Source organism: Helicoverpa armigera, chromosome 26 (assembly GCF_030705265.1).
Source record: "Helicoverpa armigera isolate CAAS_96S chromosome 26, ASM3070526v1, whole genome shotgun sequence".
NCBI lineage: Eukaryota > Metazoa > Arthropoda > Insecta > Lepidoptera > Noctuidae > Helicoverpa > Helicoverpa armigera.
Window position 1 is genome coordinate 6,188,492 of NC_087145.1, and position 20,586 is coordinate 6,209,077.

General features: G+C 37.0%; 2 protein-coding genes across 5 annotated transcripts in view; one reads left to right on the forward strand and one right to left on the reverse strand.

Moving 5' to 3' along the window:
- Window positions 1-12,931, reverse strand: part of LOC110375055 (uncharacterized) — a 34,771-nt gene extending 21,840 nt beyond the window's left edge. For all 4 annotated transcript variants that reach the window (XM_049849736.2, XM_049849735.2, XM_049849734.2 and 1 more), the window contains exons 1-11: window positions 12,782-12,931; window positions 7,331-7,495; window positions 6,841-7,081; window positions 6,351-6,545; window positions 5,987-6,132; window positions 4,476-4,601; window positions 3,243-3,428; window positions 2,442-2,540; window positions 1,915-2,094; window positions 913-1,163; window positions 67-230 (exon numbers count right to left, since the gene is read on the reverse strand). In XM_049849736.2, the coding sequence (XP_049705693.2) occupies window positions 67-230; window positions 913-1,163; window positions 1,915-2,094; window positions 2,442-2,540; window positions 3,243-3,428; window positions 4,476-4,601; window positions 5,987-6,132; window positions 6,351-6,545; window positions 6,841-7,081; window positions 7,331-7,495; window positions 12,782-12,868 (1,840 nt within the window). In that variant the 5' untranslated portion in view covers window positions 12,869-12,931. The remainder of the gene's footprint in view (window positions 1-66; window positions 231-912; window positions 1,164-1,914; window positions 2,095-2,441; window positions 2,541-3,242; window positions 3,429-4,475; window positions 4,602-5,986; window positions 6,133-6,350; window positions 6,546-6,840; window positions 7,082-7,330; window positions 7,496-12,781) is intronic.
- A 3,151-nt stretch (window positions 12,932-16,082) lies between these two features.
- Window positions 16,083-20,586, forward strand: part of LOC110375039 (rho GTPase-activating protein 190) — a 34,539-nt gene continuing 30,035 nt past the window's right edge. The window contains exons 1-2 of the mRNA XM_064041696.1: window positions 16,083-16,230; window positions 16,677-16,877. Coding sequence (XP_063897766.1) covers window positions 16,814-16,877 — 64 coding nt within the window. The 5' untranslated portion in view covers window positions 16,083-16,230; window positions 16,677-16,813. The remainder of the gene's footprint in view (window positions 16,231-16,676; window positions 16,878-20,586) is intronic.

The window sequence follows — 20,586 nt, forward strand, 5'->3', positions numbered from 1 at the left end:
ACTTAACGTACATAGGGACAGAAAAGACGTCTTTGATTTATACTATGTACTGAAGACTATGTTCACCTTTCTCAATGCCGTAGTACATGTCTCCATCATCATCGTCCTCCTCGGGCAGGTGCTGGAACTGGCTGGGGTCCAGGTTGAGGTACTTGAGCTCGGTGGTGAGGGCGCGGGTGCCGTTGTTCGTACGCTCCATGTATGTGCGGCAGTTCGATAGCAGCACCTCTCTGGAATTTATATGTTCTTGTTAAGGTGAGTATAGACAACAATGTTTATTTGTATCAGAACAACGATATAGAACATATCATGGAGCGGCTCGTTGTTCATCTGTATCATCCTTCTACGAACTAAACGTCGAGCATGCTCGCCTCTTTGTTACAAACCAACGAGTATATTGGTATTACATTTCGTCGTGAGTGTTGGTGTAACATTTCGTCGAGCCACGAACTAAACGCAGCACACGCAACCTGTAGGTCCAACATTTCAAAAAAGAATGAACGCAAGGTACAACGATATGTTGGTACAAGGCACACTCGCTGTGAGCATTAACCCGTAACGTAACATAACACCGAGCATTCGCAAGAACGTTACATGCCACAGAAATGCTCCAGAAAATGTTGTAGTCTACACTCACCTTTAGGTAACGAAGAAAAATATAATATAATCATTTGTTCATTTATCAAAGTGCACCTTAAAATACATTATTTCTTAAGATCTAAACATGTGTACTAACATTATAATCGTCTGAACTAGGTTGAATATATGCACCGGTTAACGCAAAAGATGACCATTTATGAAGTGTGAACACCATAAATCAACCTTTTAATTGGCATCGACCTTTCCCAATATTCAATCAATCTGTTGATTTGATTACTGAAACTATCGTAAACAGAAAATAGAGGAACAAACCTGTCAGTATCCCAAGAAAGAGTCTTCAATCTAGGTCCGGACAGCAGCACGGCGATATCCGTACAAAGTTCAGGGCTGATGCCTAGGGCTTCGCCCTCGCTGAATATAGCCGTGGACAGCACATTTGCTCGGTTCTGCGTGTGTTTGAGGTTGAGGGTCTCCGAAGTCTTGACGAAGTTGGTCTGCGAGCGGGAGTCGCTCGCCCAGCTTCCGAATTCTGGATTCGGTGCCTCTTTTGTTTCATGAACGTCCTGGAAAAGAAATCAAGTTTCGTGTGTATTGTGGTTAGGAATTAACAGGGAATTATTTGTTTAATTCAAATAAAAGGTACTTTTCAGGCATGAAGTTTATGGCTAGGGATGTGGAATTTACATACTATGAAGGATTTTAAGAATTAGTAAGTCATTAGTAATAATAGTCTTGTCTCAATCTAGCCGGTCAGCAATGGTACTCTCCAAATTTTATGACAGCTCGGTATATCTTATGAGACTCTGGTTGGAAACCATGTTAAAGTATCAGTGGACAACCAGAGCTTCACTCGCGTACCTACCTCGTGTGGCAGTACATAGTTAGGGTAAGGTTACCAGAAAGGGCTTCTATTTATTGACAGCAGTTCCCAATATTCTATCTATCTGTTGATTTGTTTAATAGAGATAGAATTTTGACATTAGCAAATTATAATTTAATGTCGGGACACCTTATCACACACGATCGATTAGCCCCAAGCTATTAACTTGTGTATGGGTGTTAACACAACTGATACATTACATATAGCTATATACATATTTATAAATACATATTATAACACCAGACCACGGCCAACAAGCATGCTCATCACAGAAATGTCGACCGAACCGGGAATCGGACCCGGGACCTCAGATTTGATATTTCGATATGGTGACCATTGCGTCATCGAGGTCTTTGTATTTGCCAATGTCGAATTCCTATCTCTATTAAGTAACACCATCGATAGATACAATAATGGGAGCGGGCGCAAGTTACCAGTGTCCTCGATGCGAGCGGCGGCGCGGCCTTGATACGCTCATAGCTGGCGGGCGTGGGGTGCACGGAGAAGGCCGTCAGCAGGCACTCGCAGCGGAGCCGCTCTGATGCTGAGAGCAACGCGCCCAGCTGGCTGAACCATGACGCTAACGTCTGTTCCGCTGAACGAGTCTCCTCTTCCTGTAAACATAGCATTTAAAAATTGAGTCACATATAAGTAATTTTGGACGAGCATAGGAACATTAGACATTTAAACAAAACTGCTTTTAACGTAAAAGTATGGATGCTGTAAAAGATCCGAAACGTTGGAATTAAATAATATTATTATAAACGCGATAAAATACGTGTGAGACTATTATTTAAACGAGTATAGGAATTTCGCAGGATTTATTTATATTTTATACGTTATAATAAAGTTTATGGGTTTATGACGTTATAGAGGTAGTCTCTGAATCCACTGAATATATTTTGAAAATGACTTTACCAAGAATAAAGCTACTTTATTTCACCTTTGAGCAGCACTATACCTTTTCAGTCTTAAGTTTGAGCCTTTCTAGCTCGTTCATACCGGCGGTGATGGCTCGAACGTAAAGCTCGCATACAAACGGCTTCATGTCCGCCGTGCTCTGTAACAACATTTTGTCTAAGTTAATTATTTCATTGAAACGAGAAAAAAATATAATCCCGTGGCTAAGGGATTGTTCGAAAGAGTTACTGAGGTCCTAGTACGTCGGGACTGTGGGTTGTTCGAAAGAGTTACCGCGGCCCTGGTACATAAAAGGCCTACGACGGAACACGACGGATTTTAGTCAGTAAGAGTCTGACACTCCCTCACCGCTGCTAACCCACAGCGGGAAGGATCATTTGATGATTTTTGACGTCGTTAAGGTCCTAGTACGTAAAGGGCTCCAAAAAAGAACACGGTGGGTCTTAGTCAGAAAGGCAGCAAATTCGAAACAGCGGGCTATGCAGTGGTAAGTTACGACTTACGTAAAGAGTCTGACGGAGTGTCAGACTTCGCTGCACTCACAGAAAATGGGCTCATTTCATGATTTTCCACCTAGCAAAAAGGCAAATACAAAATTAGCACTTGCTGCTAGTGTTGCTTGCCAACGTGCTCTCACGCCGGTACCACCATGCTAAGGCTGGCAATACACGGGCCGCTTGAAGCAGTTAGAGTCGACAGCTTTAAGCTTTCGACCGTCCGAATCAATTGCAACTGCTCGAGCGGTTCGTGTATTTCACCGTGTAGTCGACAGCTTGACGCTGTCGCCCCTGACTGCTTCAAGCAGTCCGTGTGTTGGCGGTCAAATGGTTATGTTACTCACATGTGCATCGACAGCAGCGGCGAGGGTGTGCAGATGGCGGGCGGTGGAGGCGGGCGCGGCAAGGGCTCGCGCAGCACACGGCAGGTTGCTGCCCAGCGCCCGCACCAGCGACCGGGCACAACAGTACAATGCTGTACGAGCCGCGCCCACGCATGTCGGCACCACCATGCATCGGGTTATTATCACCTGAGGACAATTCATTTATTTAAACTTGGCTACAAAACAACACTTTTCGAACATAAAAAAAATACAAAAGATAGCCCCCAAAACTCCCACCCTTCACCACTTCATATGTGTTTTTGTTGGGAAGAAGTGGCGCAGCAAACCAGCAACACATGTCTGTCTATAGGTTAAAAGAACCTTTCAACAATGTGCAATAGTGAGTAATGAGGTGATGCTTAGAAAATTTCTGAAGATCTCAGTCAGATATAGCGACTGTCAGTGACAGTTCCCATTCCTTCACTCTCATAGTCCGATGAAACGGCAATCCGACCAAAGAAAGATGAGAGATGAACGCAGCGCTCAAATGTACGCGCTGTCATTGCAAGTACCGTTTATTGAATATTTAAAAACAATAAGCTAATTTCCGACAAATCTTCATTGTATACACCATAAGCACAAACCAGAACTCTGCAATAAACATATCACCGATTACCCCAAAGAATTCATTCCAAATTAAACTGTTGATCGTGCATGCAACAAGACACAGACGTATCGACCAGCCCAATGGAGTTAAATCTAATGAAATATTAACAAATTCCCAGAGCTTTAGTACTGAAATAGCACTGTGGATGTCGAAGAGTGAATGTGTGACTGCATTGGAAGGCAAATGGTACCTTGAAAACTATTGATTAGGATATTTATTGGGTAGTCTTTTAATGTTTTACTAAGGTTTTTTTCTTAAGCGTAATGTTTGTCAAAACAAACAGATTACGTCCGATACTAGCTGTTCCCCGTGTTTCCATTCGCATCCAGAAGGTAGTACTTCCGCACTCGGATAAAGAAGCTTATATTTTTACTCAGAACTTAGACGTAACTTTTCATGTCATTTGTTTAAATGGGCAAAAAAATATTTTTCAGTAAAATACAGTACAAGACCAGCTCCTAAAATTTTATTTATAAGGTCACACTCCCAACTTTCAAACATCACAATAATCTGAAAACTGTTTCTGTATTTCATTATTATTCTTCTGCATATTATTTATAGCTCATTATCCGTGAAAAATTACATACCTGTGCAATAAGCGTAGCGACTTCTTTGGCGTTCTTCCATAGTTTCTTCTCGCGGGGCGAAGTATCGAGCCGGCTTTGTAACCTCTCCACCAGCTGGTAGCCGTTGCGGAGAGGAGTTTGTTTAGCCTGTGAACACATATTCATATAATTATTTGCATTCCATAATTTAATTAGTTATTTATTTATTTATATAATGTTACAGTAAATGTTGAAGAGGCTTAAAGCTAATGGTTTGGTCACAAATGTATCTACTACTGTAATATGTATAACAAAATCATAAATCAGAACATAAAATAATTTTATTTTATTTGGCACTTGTAACTTAAAATCCAGCTTCAGTAAATGTCTGTCACATAACGATATCCAACAGCTTCTGGCTAAGAATAGACGCATGCTTCAATCGTGCCATTTTTCTTAACTTCTTTTCAATACGTAGTCTGTTGCATCCTAACTAATTCATTACATAGAATAGAATCGTTAAAAAACTACATAATAATATACCTAGCTTTATCTAGTTTATATTCTAAAGTCGTTTATTTATCAGCTTGTGACCTTGTCGTGTGATGAGGTTAGTTCCGTTCAAGTTCAAAGCTAATTGGGGAAACCCGAAATAAACGTCATTTGTAAACAACGCTTGATCATTTTCTATGTGTATTACTTTATCAATTGCGGTTTTTTACTCATTTTATGGAGGCTACCGTGTTTTATGTGTCTTTTGCACGCAAGTTTTATCTGTACACACGAAATCAGCATTGTATAGAAATGATTTTATGAGTGCGTACACTCACAGGCTAACCCATAGGCACAATTAAGGACCCACGAAACATGCTGTATGTATGAACATTATTGCTGAATTTTTCTACTTCCCACGGGAAGATGATATGGAGTTTGGCAGCGTAACAAATTAAGTAATTTCAGTCTACCTTCAAATCTTACTTGAAGCACTCAGATAAGTGAAATTTATGTACAATGTAAACTCTACATAACGACAAGAGAAGGGACTGTGCATATTATAGCATTATAAAGAGTTGACGTTAAATGGACAGAAGAAAAATCTGAATTGAAAACAAGCTAAACCAACTAAAACCAATTGATTTCGACGCTTTAGAGATTTGGTCGTTAAATCGAGGGACGTTACAGTTACCGGCACGGATGTCGGGCTCTCGGCGGAAGAGTGGGGATCGCTTTGCGCACCCGTACGCATAAGGCAATAAGGCAGTAAATCGCTTGTGCGCAGGTGAAGATCAGGGCTCGACATCCGTGCCGGTAACTGTACATGGAGTTTACACTGTATTTTGAAGGTGGTTAAAAGCAGAAAAAGCTAGAAGATTTATTCTTGACTTCATTCTTCGGCAGTAAAGTAACAAAATTAGTTGCGCATTTTTTGAGCTTACAAGCACTTACCTTCGTCAAAAAGAAACTTGATAGAAATAAATATGTTTTCTCACGTCTATGTATTTTGCACTTTTGAAATATGTATTATTTATTATTATTTGAGTAACTTTACTCACCAGTTCGATACAGCGCGCGCGTTTGTCACGTTTATGTAGCAACACAAACTCTATGTCCGTGAGTAACTCCCACACGTCCACTGTGAACCCCGCCTCTGACTTCAGGATGTCTTCGAAAGACGGCTTGTTATCCGCCTTCGGTTTATCTGTAAGAAAATTAACATAGAGAATAATTCAAGAAATTGTATTTTGTAGACATCACATCAAATGAGAGTTCATTTCGAATGTAATCGAAAGTGCACTCGCTCTCAACGGTATATGTCTGTAGTCTACTACAGCACTTTTTGGTAGTTCAGTATCTAGGCAGAGCGAAAGCCGTCAAATAATTTTGCCTCTTCGAAGCTATTAATTTTACTCAGTGTACCTGTGACATCAGCAGGTGGTTGCTGGCTGGGCGGCTGGTCTGTACCGTCAGCATCAGCGGGCGGGCGGTCGCTGCGCACGCGCTGCATGACGGCGGAGGACAGCGCCAGCGCCAGGTCGTCGCACTTGGAGGCCGCCAGCTGCCGCAGCCGCGTCACGAACATCACGCCGCGCTCCTCCTTCAGCCATTCTAGTACTGCAGAAAGAATATATGCATGAGAAGCTGAAGAATTTTAAACTAAACAGTCTTAAAAAACAAGTTCCACAGTGTTTCGGAAGGGATGTAAATATTGTGGGTCCCAATTGCAGAACATCAACATCTTTAGTAATAAAAAAGGCCCCGGTCAGACAGGCATTTGTTTTAAAAAACACTGGTACTCAACTGTTACAGGTTAGACTGCAAGTTGACAAGTACATAGTTGGGAAAAAGTAGATGATGATGTGTATTCAATCAATGTACAACATAAGAAGATTAATTCATGCTCGCTCACCTTCCTGATCGGAAGGCGGTTCCCCCCTGGGGTCCAACAGTGCCCTAAGCACTGGATGTCCCCAGGGGTTCTCCAAGATCTTCTTGAACCATTCCCCCCGCGCCACAAGCTGCACCTCCCAGGGCGGCGGGCCCGCATCCCTGCTGCCGCCAGGGTGCTCCGAGCACTCCTTGATGAAGGCATTGATAGCTTCCTCAAGGCTACTGTGTTCTTCTTTACTTTTTGGGGACTGCCATTCCGTCTGTTGGAAGAAATTATAGTTAGATGTGTTTCATTAAGATTATCAGGGGTATACAAGATAGTGTGCGAAAATAGTTCTTTAGGATGCTAAGGAGGAGCTTTCCACTTTGAACCCTGCTGAAAGTTCAGAAAACAGCCGGTTAAATATAGACACGGATGCACTTTTAGTATTCACCTTATATAAGTTGTGCTACTGACCACTGATAACACGGTCTTGTTTGTGATGAAATATTAGCAATAAAGCTCTCACCTGCAGCACGAGCCTAGCAGTGTGCCTCTGCAGCCAGCTCAGCAGATGCGGGTGCGTCGAGGGCGCCGAGTGCTGGCAGAGACTGTGAATGCGTCGCCACGCCTCGCACAGGTGTTGTGTGCGCTCGCGGAACTCACAGTCGCCGCTCAGCCCCGCCTCGAGCGACTGAAGACAAAATATTTATTTATTTAGCAGTTTATACAAAAAGGAAAATAGAGAAAAAATATATAAATTATGGAATCAAGCACCAGATATAAAGGTACTTATTTATTAAGAAATCTCTGCTATGGGAGAGTTAATATTCTTATAAAACATGAGAATATTGTAAAACATGGCCTATCATAACTTGTAGATTACTGTATGAGTAATCTAATATGGAAAACTTGTCACAGTTAAATAGAGTCAATATTATTATGACAGTCAATATTTGATATTGATCTCACAAGAATTACTTAACCTAAAAAGTTGTGAATTAGTCCAGTTTTTATTTTATGAAACCTACTTATAAATACATGAACAAAGTACTTAAACTATTAAGTTCATCTATTATTAAATTTCTTAAGATAACAATACATTAATAGACAGGAAGCTTCAAATGATAACATTAAGTAGAATAGACACTACTGTTCAGTCATACATAACATCCACAAAAACTTATTGGAATTCCATTGAATATCATTTTGTGTGTAACTTATTACAAAATATTTAGTTTCAAATACTAAATCCCATAAACTAGACGGGATTTCTTAAACTACTGATATGACTAATGAACTGACCTGCATCTATGTAAAATAAAAAACCATCATATCAAAGTTACTCTGGCACAAATACTTAAGTTCACTGTTCCCAAAAGAATACTAAGGAAATACAAACATTCCTATTGCTCAAATATGCGCCAACAAGTTTATAAAACAAAATGTCATTCACACTGTAATACATAACAAGAAACTCTGAATAGACATACAATAAGACAGCAATTAGAATGAAAACTGCAGGTAACTTGGGTTCAAGTTACTGACTGAATGTTATTTACTTAGTAACAGTAGGTAGAAATATTCATAATCTTGAAAACCTCATGGTCAAATACTGAAAAGCTATTTAATTTTAGAGGCAGCTCAACCATCTCTGACTGTCACAAATTGCTGTGATAGAAATACTTTAACTAACAGCCAGTTTCTTCATCAAAAGTTAAAGCCAAAGTAAAAGTCAAAGTAATGTCTAAAGTAAAAGTAACTGTCAAATTCAATTTTTCTATTCGTTTTGCTGTCACTTTAGCCTTGAAAAAACGAATTTGACCGTTACTTTAACTTTAGACAAATCGTCGACATAGGCATCGACAATTTGCCATAAAGAAAAATAGAATAGAATACTTTAACTTTTACTTTTGATGAAGAAACTGGCCGTAAGACTTATAAAAGTTATGTTTAATTATTTGGGCTATAAGGATAGTGTTTTGTTTAGCTAGATTTCTTCATTTTACCTCTATAAAAACAATGATGCTTCCTAAGGGTAAATAAATCACCCAAGTATGTGTTCAATACATTAAGTTCTTAGAAAAAAGATAACATGTTGGTTAACCAAAAACATCTGTCATCAAATAACTTTTGTTTGACATGCAATGTCTACAAGTTTTCATACAAATCAAAACCTTCCCTGCTGTACTGCAACTATGTTGCAAAATACCAAGTAACCATAAGTCATAGATTACTTTACAATTGTCTATTGAATATAGATATAACTTTGTTATTAGTACGCTTAGGAATAGCTTCGAAAGGCTATGAAACGAAAATCTAAAATTCAAAGTTTTTTTCAAATCAGACTAGCAGTTCCTGAGAAGAGCATGTCACAAACAGCTTTACTATATTAGTAGGTAATATATGTATTGATTGCATAATACAATATCTAATTTCAGACTAATTACCGTCACTTCCATACTACCTAATCAACACTTTCAGAGACATCTAAATAAACCATTCATTACTTTTACAAAAACATATCAATTTTGTACATAAATAAGAAAACAGAAACAATAGAAAATAATCACTGATTAGTGATCAATATGAGTGGTTTTATCAATTGTTGAAGTGATAGATTATTTGTTTTGATTACTCTCAAGCAATCATTCCATTCAAGTTGTTGTTTACACAGTTGATTCTGCCATAAATACTCACATGTAAGATAATATTTTTCTACTATTAAAAGTGAAATATTACATCTTTACTAAGAGCCCAAAGAGAGAGGTACAGAACCTCAATTTAAGTTTGATTACATCTCCAGAATAACTAATCTGATTCCGATTTTTCAGGTTTAAGTAATAATCTTAAATGACTGTACATAAATCAATACTTACTTGAAATAAATACATAGTGATTAATGCTAAAACATTCTCTTGCTAACACAAATCATACAAACATTTGTTTAGCATCCAAATAAAAAATATGCAGTATGGTTGCCCTCATAAGAAGTCAAACAGGATAAAAATAAACCATGACTAATTTTGGTGAGTTGACAAAAAAAAAACAAGTATGTATGGCTTCTCAACTACTGTAATGTTTCAACAAGTTCAATGGTAAAATACTTTTAAAAGCAACCATGTATGATAACCAAATAAATTATATTGTTAACATAAAACATGACTAAAAATCATGTATGGATGACTTCAACTAAATTGGGGAACAGTAACAACTGAATTTACCAATTAAAAGAGACAATATACCTAATTCCACGAATCACATGAATATACAAAATACATACTTTTGTGTAAGGATAATTCAAGTTAAACCCCAAATTAGACAATCACACATTGTTATTCTAACCTAAAACAAGTCAAGGTCATTTTTCATGTTGTCTTTATCTCTTATATTATCATAAACTAATTAGTAACAGTTAACTTATATTTAGAATAAATAAGTTAATATTACTATATAGAAGCAGATTGTAATTAATTGAGTCTTTGCTTAACTAAACTTAATTCCTTCATATTAGCTGTTTCTCAGTAAAGACTTTTTATGCTAACATATCAGATTACAGAGCATCTATTATTTCGTTCTGATTAGCACTGTATCTACTAACTAAATATGCAATAGTATCACTTTTCAGTAATTAATTTGAAGTGTTCATTTTTCTTATCTTGCATCCTGTATAATTTTAGCATACCCTTTCATTGGTGACTATGAAATTCATTCACATATTTCATTTATTCATCACACTAAACACTAATTACATAAATAACAAATTTCTGACTGTGTAAAATTACTTAAACAACAGAGGGTATCTATCAAGTATGTCCACAGAAGCTACAAAGTTAAAGAAGTTCAACTTAAGGTCACTGACCCTACCTTTCCCTTGAGTAAGGTTTTGAAAAGGGGCAGCCAACTGAGACAGCAGAACGTAAATATATTTCATTATAATGTTGTAGGTACATAGAAAAAATACATAAGCCTAAATAAAGAGTATTTATCCTACTAATATTATAATTTGATTTATAAACCTATGATTGAAGATTGTGAATTGGTAGTACCTATAGAAAAAGTTGAGATATTTTCATTTATTTATTTATTACAACTGTTATTGGCCAATCACTTCTTTGCTGTAAATAATAAATGGCCCATTTGGCAATGTTGGAATAACTTAATAGTAGCAAGATAAAATCTGGTGAATCAGGAGGTAACACCTGTGCAGAACATTATTTAGAATTAGCATTACTAACTAAACATGCAAACGTAAGTCTGTCTACAATGTAGAATTAGAAGATTCTACATCTATGTATTCTACAATACATACAACAGGTACATAGATGTAGAGTCTTCTAATTCTACATTGCAGACAGACTTTACTGTAGTACTTTGATGTAGAATGCTACTCCACATCTGTGTAGACTCTACATCTACGAGACTCTACATCTATGTATTCTCCTAATGCGGGTCTGCTGGAAGAGATTTAATTAGAAGTAAGCAGTAACTCCTTCTTTCATGTGTTTACTTTGTACATAAATAGTTAAGTAAATAAGTCATTATTTGTGATATATTATTATTTATTTATTTACATACTATTTGTACTCCCACAGTTTCACCCGCGTTCTGTAGGACATACTGCCTGCACCGGATAAAATGGCCTATGTTACTCTGGGATTATGTAGCTACTCAACAGTCAATTTTCCGAATTCATTCAATTCATTCGAATTCGAATTCATTCAGTAGTGTTTCTAAATCTTATATAGATACCTCCCATACCTACATCCATAAAAATACCATAACATTGTTATTTAACTTGAAACTATGAATCACCATAGTCACATAGTTATCAAGTCTAATAACATTAAGTAAAATGTTATCACACAGGTGATAAAGAATTTGGCACTCAGACCAACCATTTGTTTTGCCAATTTATATAAACATACAACTGTATATTCTATCTTGTTGATGTTATGACAGTTTTTCTTGTAACACCATAAACTTAAATTTTAATTAATGTTTATTTGTTTAGTGGAATGACAATAATATTAATCAGTGCCACAATCTACCTATATTTCAGTAATGTGATTTTGACTTCAGAAATGCAATGGATTGAGCATTGCCAGATAATCTAATTGGAATAAGAATTATACTTATTCCGAGAAACCGAAAGGTTCGCTTCACCCAAGAGTAAGTCCAAGCTTAATTAGCTTTACAATGGATAGCACTATACTTAAAGGTTACTCACACTATGGCAATGGACTTGAATGTGTTGGTACGTAAACACATTCTCATTATTATATGTTAACCGATGACCATGCATATTAATACTTGGAATATAACTTGAATCAACTGTATAATCAAGATCAATTTTTGCGACTCTACACTGTTGCAATATTTTTGATTCTTAAACCTAGACTATGGACAAAGTACACGGCTAGTATAAGCAAACAGCTGATGAGCATAACTTCACACGTTCATTAAAATCAACGCGAAAATGGAATCGTCATATTTTTTACTAAAATAAACATTCAGGAGCTACGTGACTCTCCGATATTATGATATGGCTGTCTGTCATCATTTAACTACTGATGATCACAATGTATTTACATCATTTACAACAATTAGCACTATCACATCAAATAAAGCGGCTACGATATTCTTACATGCTGAATGTGATATTTTTAAACATAAATAGACGTAAATATACAATATTATTGAAGGAAAAGAACTCATCTACCATGATTTTTCACTGTGCATACACTTGCAGCATCTTTGGAAGTTTATCATTTCAATAACTTGTTACGGCGTATTTATCGTTTCTAATATATTATGCTTTACATAAATGAAGCTTTTTGAGAGAAATAACGAATAAATCACCGAAATATAGAAAACAAGAGTTTATAGAAGACAAATATGGCGGCCACAGTGAACTCTACCAGCACAACGGCGTCGCATTATATACGCTAATCTTGATGAATATAAGAATAAAACTTACCTTGTAAAGTTCAATGTAATATGTTTTGCCTTTTGGGCCACTTGTTTGATTACTTTTCACGTCTTTTCCATCATTTGTAGAAGTCATTTCTTACGAAAATATCGCGGGGAGACATTTATGCGCTTGTGTTTTCGTAATTGTACTGTCAAAGTCAGTATTACAACACGAAAATATGCCACAACTTGTCTTTTGTTTATAGCAACCCCAAATGCAAATTTCAAGGAGTAACCACGTGCGTTTAGCCATTCGTTCTTACTTCGTGACGGCACTGCACTCGACTTAGACATTTGAGGAATATTTTTATAATGATTTGCGATTTGCATTTGATACATTTAAGAAATTATCCATTATCTTAAAATTTGAGTATGTTCCATTGATCAAACCTATAAAGGAAGTAGGTAGTGATTGTTTTGGACGCCCGATTGCAAGGGGCTTCAAAAAACAAATGCTAAATGGAAAGCCGAACCCAGTAGCGGCGTAAGGGGGGGGCGGAGGGGGCGGTCCGCCCCGGGTGCCAGGTCTGGGGGGTGCCATCTCGGTCGGCAAATAGGTATCTGCACGACCAGGATGGCACTGGCAGAAGGGACAAGTCACTGAGGGTGCCATTCTAATCTGCAGAGCCTTGGTTCACTACCAGTCACTGCACGCTATTAAAATTTTAAACAAAACTACAATAGTGTATGCGCAAGACGTCGAGGCGACACTGAGAGGGTGCCAGTCCGGCTGTCACCCCTCTCTTTCTTGTTTATTTTTGTTTTTACCTGATTACTTTAATGAATTCCTCAAAGTTATAAAAAAAATCAAAAGTTTTTTCATCATTTCCAATTTAATCTGCGCTCTTTGTGTCCTCAATCTAACAAAAACTTAAAGCACAGAAGTAAAGCAAAACCAACTAACGATTTCTAAGCTATTTAGGAGGTGGAGGACTTTTGTGTACCAAAACTCAAAAAAATTCGCTCTTGCTGCGCTCGCAGCTTTTTGACTTTCCACTGGTTTTTTTCAAACTTGTTTGAGTATTTTTGTGTTCCAAGACTCAAAAAGGACAATGGGCGATTCCGGTCCAAATGTCCACCACGAACGAGACCTATATGGCTAGATAGCCCGTTAAATATAGAACATTTTTTGTTATGGAAGTAAAAAAAAATATAATGCCAGAAAAAAGTTATAGCAAAATCAAATAAAACATTTTATAGATTTTTTCAATTTCATTTTTTCAATTACTTTTCGTGATGTTCGATTTTCGTTCTTTCTGTAACTTCTGACAAAATAGAATTGTTCATTATTAGAGAGAAGACACCACCAGTTACATCGAACTATGTTAGATTCAGGCACCGCTGAGTATATTCAAGCACTTCTGACGTCTCAATTGGTTAGTGATTCGTACATCCATCGGGCAAAAAATATGGGCTGTTTATGGCATATATATTTTTTTGTCTCATCATAATGTGTCTTACTCATCTTAGTTTTAGATAAAGTGCGGAAATGGAAGTGGAATAAAATAAAAATAATAGTTACAACATACAAAAACTACCGAAAATTAAGAATACATATTTGGCTATAACTTTTTTTTGGCATTGTTTTTTTTTTACTTTTTTAGTAAAAGTTACTCTAAATTAAGTGGACTATTTAATTATGTAGGTCTCGTTCGTGGTGGACATTTGGACCAAACTTCATACATTCTTGCCCAATCTCCTTTCGCGCGCGTTTTTGGACACTTTTGTGTCAAAAAACTTAAAAATTTCGCGCTCGCTACGCTCGCGACTTTTTCACTTCATTGAGTATTTTTTTTTACTCGTTTTGGTACTTCACTGTTTCAAAACTAAAAAAAATTGCGCTCGCGGCTATTTCACATGACACTGTTTTTTTTTATGTCCCAAAACTCAAAAATTACGGGATCGCTTCGCTAGCGCTTTATAACTGTGCAGTGATCTGTCTCCAGTTTCTTTATGTTAAACCTAGCTAAAAGCACCATTTAATGATTTCTACACGATTTTTAAGTACTTTAATTTTCAATTTTAGTTCGTGTCACGGACTAAAATCGGACTCCGAGATTTTTTGTCGTTTTTTTTTCGGGCGTGCTCAATTGGTAGTCCGCCCCGGGTGCCACCCGACGCTACGCCGCCACTGGCCGAACCAGCTTCATTCCAAAATTCTTGGGAAATCTGAAAAATAATCCTTTTTGTCTTGTGTCAAAGTCACCATGTTTTGATTTCAGTCCACTCTCCATGAACGTATACATATAAGGGGTGTGAGTGTCAGGGGGTTCGGACCCCCCCCGCCCCTCCATTCATATTCATCTATTTATTTATTTATGTACTCTCTTATGTACACTCTTATGTACTCTCTTATGTACTCTCTTATGTACTCTCGTATGTACTCTCGTATGTACTCTCTCATGTACTCTCTTATATACTCCTCTTATGTGCTCTCTAAATATGTTCTATTTGCCGACCATCAAAAAGTTATTTAAGTACTTATGTTTAACCTACATTTTACGTAATTTTTGTTTCGAGTTCCCAAAAAATACCAAAAAAAATCACGTTCGCTTCGCTCGCGCATTTATAAACTGTAGGTGCATTCTTCCGTCTTTGATTTGCTTACTTACTAAAGAAAGGCTCACGCATACAGTTACTTAACTATACATAGTTACAGTTTGGGCGTTCTGTTTTTTACCTTGTGGACTGCCTTGTCACCGTTACCTTGTCATTAAGAATGTTCGAAGGCGCTTGGTGTGAAATAATAAGAGGAGCGGACCGGCTCCGATCGCGTACATTTTCTCGGTCTTACAGACTTTTGGCTCCGATTGCATCTCACGCAGCCGATCGGAGCCGATTCCGGTCTGTGTGAACGGACCTTAAGAGGAACGGCATGCAAACCATAACAAAAAGACGTGCTTATATATTCTTCAAAAACCTATGATGTTTGAGGGTTCCGTAGCCAAAGGGTAAAACGGGACCCTATTGTTTTCGCTTCTCTGTCCGTCCGTCCGTCTGTCACCAGGCTGTATCTCAGGAATCGTGATAGAAAGAGAGCTGAAATTTTCACAGATGATGTATTTCTATTGCCGGTACAATAACAAATACTACAAACTAGAATTAAATAAACGTGATTTTTTTGTCCGTTTTATAAATAATAGTACGGAACCCTTCGTGCGCGAATCCGACTTGCACTTGGCTGAATCTCTCTGAATGGGTAACTTGATAAGGTTCTCTGGAATAGGATAGGGTTTTGGTAGTGTTGTGCTAAGGAGAGGAATAGAGGAGCTAAGAAAAAAAAAACAATTTCAAGGCTAATCTATATTCTATGGTGATAAAATATTTTTTTACGTTGGCAGTACTGTAGTACAAAGCAAAGCGAGTTGTGTCAAGAATTACTGCGTTTTTTACGAAAAATAATCTCAAAATATAGTTGTAAAATGGAGAATTCATTGTTCATGTGAAGTAAACTGAGTATGCAATTATATTTTACAATATTTCATAAGTTATCGTTCATACAGCCGATATGCTCGCTAATAAAAATTGATGTGTCAAAGTGCACGGGAATAGAAGGGACGATAAATTATCACTTTTTAGGCTTAATTGGACAGTATACTTTATTGTTTAAGCATTATTTTGCGTTCAAAATGTATAATGAAGTGTAATCGGTGGGTTTTGGAGACAAGGGTGGAATAGGGCGTGTGATCCGACTTGGCACATCTGGCGAGCCCTCTGGATCATTTCCCTTCCTTTCTCACTAATTGGTAGACTATTTACTGTTGTCCGAACTTCTTAACCCACACATTACCTATATTTTCACTCAAAATCCTATATATATTGAGATTATCTTTCATCGGTCGTAAAATATATTGTGCTTTATCTCGATAATTTAACGAGATAGATTAAATTTCTAATTTCAGTGAATTAAAACATTAGATGTACATATTAATTAGTTTGGTGTTGATAAGCGAACAGTCTGCTTAGTGTTGTGATGTGTGTATCAAGTAATTATAATTTAATATCATATTGTGAACCAATTGAGTGATAAACTAGTAAAATGGCTAAGAAATCGGATAATACCGGCGGAAAGTTGGTCACCGTTTCTGTCGTTGGACTTTCTGGTAAGAAGAAGATTCCTATACATTCTTTATTATTTTTGTTCACTATTCCTTCTTAACTCCTTAAAACCTTTGATGATCAGACACTACTCCTTATCATTCAGAGTTATTTCTAATTGAACTCAGAATATTTTAAACTTGTGTAACAGTGACCTTAAAGGGTAGCTTATGTCCCTTACAAGCTACATATAATGTGCCTTCATAGTCAATTGTTCCTCCTATTAGAACCTTATTATGTTCAATGTGTAATCTTCTATAAGTCTATTGTAATGGGCTGTAAAACCGATACTTGTAAGGATGTGTCAATCATGTAAATTAAACCTTTTGTTTTGTATGTTAAAAGAATGATTGTAAGTAACTATTGGAAATTGATGATTATACCTATTGTCTTACTTAGTTGTATTTTATAAATAAGCTTTGTCTGAAGAACACCTTCAAATGTTCATTTTGTCTATATCTACTAAGTACAATAACATAGAAATTCATTCTCTACCAGACTTTACACCATGTTGATATGCATACTTAATGGTATTCAAATAGGAATATGGTTTTGGAAACCTATGTTAATTCAAGCGCTGTTTTCTTCTGAAAACTATTGCATACAATGGCTTTGCATAGATCTAAACAAGAAATATGCAAATCCATTGTGTTTGGTTTGGTAAGAGATTATAAGGATACTAGATCCTGCCAGTAGTTCCAATTGCATACAGTGGGAATTTCTGCATGAACCCTGATAAAAAGCCTGAAGCGTTCTTCAAAAAATGGGGAATCTAAGATAAGAGCAAGCAAACTATTCAGCTTTATAATCTATACTAATATTATAAAGAGGAAAACTTTGTTTGTTTGGATGTAATGGATAAACTCAAAAACGACTGGGCCGATTTTAAATATTCTTTCACCATTAGAAAGCTACATTATCCACGAGCAACATAGGCTATATTTTATCCCAATACGGGCAGTAGTTACCATGGGGCGTGGGTAAAACCACGGTAAAACTGCTAGTATTAGTATATAGTTAATACACCAACAGAATAATTTGCAGTTCTTCTTCCTCTTCTCCACTCCAATATGGCAAGTTAGCCATCAGCTCATAGAATTTATTCCTATTTTGTGGTAAGCTAAATAAGTTTTGATCAATATCTTTGATGAATATAAGGATTAAAAAAGAATATGAAAGACACAGAATTACGTTTAACATACAGTGTTGATTATTGGTAATTGCTTCTATTCTAAATCTTTCTAAATTCCTATTTAAATGTAGATAAAGTTATAAATAGCTAATTTGAGTGACATATACAGCATTTTACACTACCATGTGTGTCATAAACAAAAAGTAAGAAGAAACCTTGATGGGAAATAATTTTATCTTATCTTTTATATGAATTGTAATTATGCTCTGAATTGTTATTTCCTGTGTGATCTGCTTTCACATGATATTGTTTTTCTTCACCTAACTACATCATGAATCTATTCATAATAAACCTTAACAAGCGAATAAATATTTTGAGTTTAGTTCAAATACAAGAAACGTGTCTTATTGACATAAAATCATTGTCAGGGCAAAAAAAACTACTATAGGCCTTCCCCAAGCTGCGGAGATTTTCCCACACTTACCGCACTGGGTATGCCTGTTGGTAAGCAGCAAAAGTCATGTTGGATTGTACTAATATTTATCAAATTTTCTTTCACCTTCTTTGTATGTTTTTGGGGTAACATATACAAATTATTACTGAAAATGTTCAAAATAGAGACTTATTTTTTAACAAGAAATAACGAGATGTATCATTCAGCAATGTTTATGTTCTCATCAACTCCATCACACTATGTGTAATAGCCCGATGATTAACATGCTTAATTACATACTCCATGACATCAGCTGGTATTATGGCATACTTGCCGTATCTTATCTCTTTTTGTTTTGCTAAGTGCACTCATCCTAGGTTTTCGTACTGAGAAAAGAAATATGAAGGTTTGTTTTTTTTGGCTATGGTAAGATGTTTTTGTTTGTTTATGGTTTAAGAATGAGGTTTGATAAGTTCTTTTTGTCAGCTTTGTTTGCAAGCATATATTTGGGCTTGGTTTCAATTTTTCATTTCAATTGGCATTTCAATTGGTTTCAATAGCACTAAAGTCAAAGCCTTATAAGTAACTAGTTTCCGCCCGCGGCTTCGCCCGCGTCGCGTACGGTTGTATCGCGTTTCCAAGAGAACCCTTCAAAAGTCCGGGATTCAATCACTTCTGCGCAGATGTAGGTCAGAGCTCAAGATTCGTGCCGATAACTATAAAAATCGTAATAAATCTGAAAAAGGAGAGCTCTCTCGGCCTCATTTCCTCATTCCTTCTGTCTCTTGTAAATAAACGAACCCGGCTTAAAAATACTTACACGCAGAAGAACTTTCCCAAAAAACAAATAAAGACCATTCCAACGAAACACTGAGCGTTCCCAAGTTTACGGCCTAGAAACCAATGGCAATTCTGATTGAATAAAACTCTATTCAGAGTATTAGAGCAAGTGATTGTCAATAGTTTGTCTATTGTTGCATTGTTATCTACCCAGCTTCCTGTTATCTAGCGTAGGTGTCAAGTACATCGTTTGTTTTGTTGGGAGAAAGTTGATAAAATTTTTGTCATGTGGACAGTCGAAGTATAAGTTTCATTCATTCATTCAATGTGTTTATGTCTCGACTAGCTTGCGCCAGCGGCTTCACTCGCTGTCCGGAGAACTATTTCTTGTACCCGAATAAAACCTGCCCTACCCTACCCTATTACAAATATACCGCCATTTATTGGTCAAACAAAAAATCTGCCGGAAGTCACTATTCCACGCGAACGAAGTCTCGGGCAAAAGCTAGTACATAATATAAGTAAATAGCTAAAAGGTAGCCGGTCGAAGATCACGAGGCCGCCCCAAGACTAGATGGTGGGACGTGGTGTTGAAAGACATGAAGGAGTGCCAGGTGTCTGAGAACGATGTCGTAGATAGAGCGAAGTGGATAGGTTCTAAAAATCAAACCTTAGACCTCTCCCACAGCAGTCGCGCTTGTGACCAATTGATCAACGAGACAGTTGGTACAATAATAGTAGCCATATGGAACACGGAGTAGCGAGCAGCATAAAACATCTGCAATGACTTAGTTATTGTTATCCATGTTTATACGACGGCGACGCGACTTCTCTCCTTCATTGATGATGATTATGATCACTTGTCACTATCATCTCCACTGGGTTCGCTTTTAGACAAGTTGATACGATACAAAAAGTTTAAATTAAGCTGAAGAGCAGATAGGTTTTAAATAGCTTTAACTTATTAAACTTGTCCTATCTGAGAAAATAAGCGGTTTCAATTATGTAGTCTATTTGAAACCCTTAAAGCACATCTCAATAATTTGGTCGCCAAACATAAGTATACTTAGGTAATTCGAACGCGCTTGTTGCTCAAAAACTTGTATTCCATGGGGTTCACTATTTACGATTATGTATTTGGCAATTGACTAGCAAACTACATGCGAAAACAGTACGAGAAACCTGGAATTGTAAACAAATGAACCGCGAACTCCGCAATCTGTCTTGAGCATGCGTGGTAATGCTTATAGCTTCTTTGCGTGAGAAGAGGTTTTGCTCATAATTCCTTACTAATATCATAAACGCGTAAGTATGTCTGGCTTTGATGCTAAAAGAACTGGAAATTGGTCACACATGTAGTCGAAAAGTT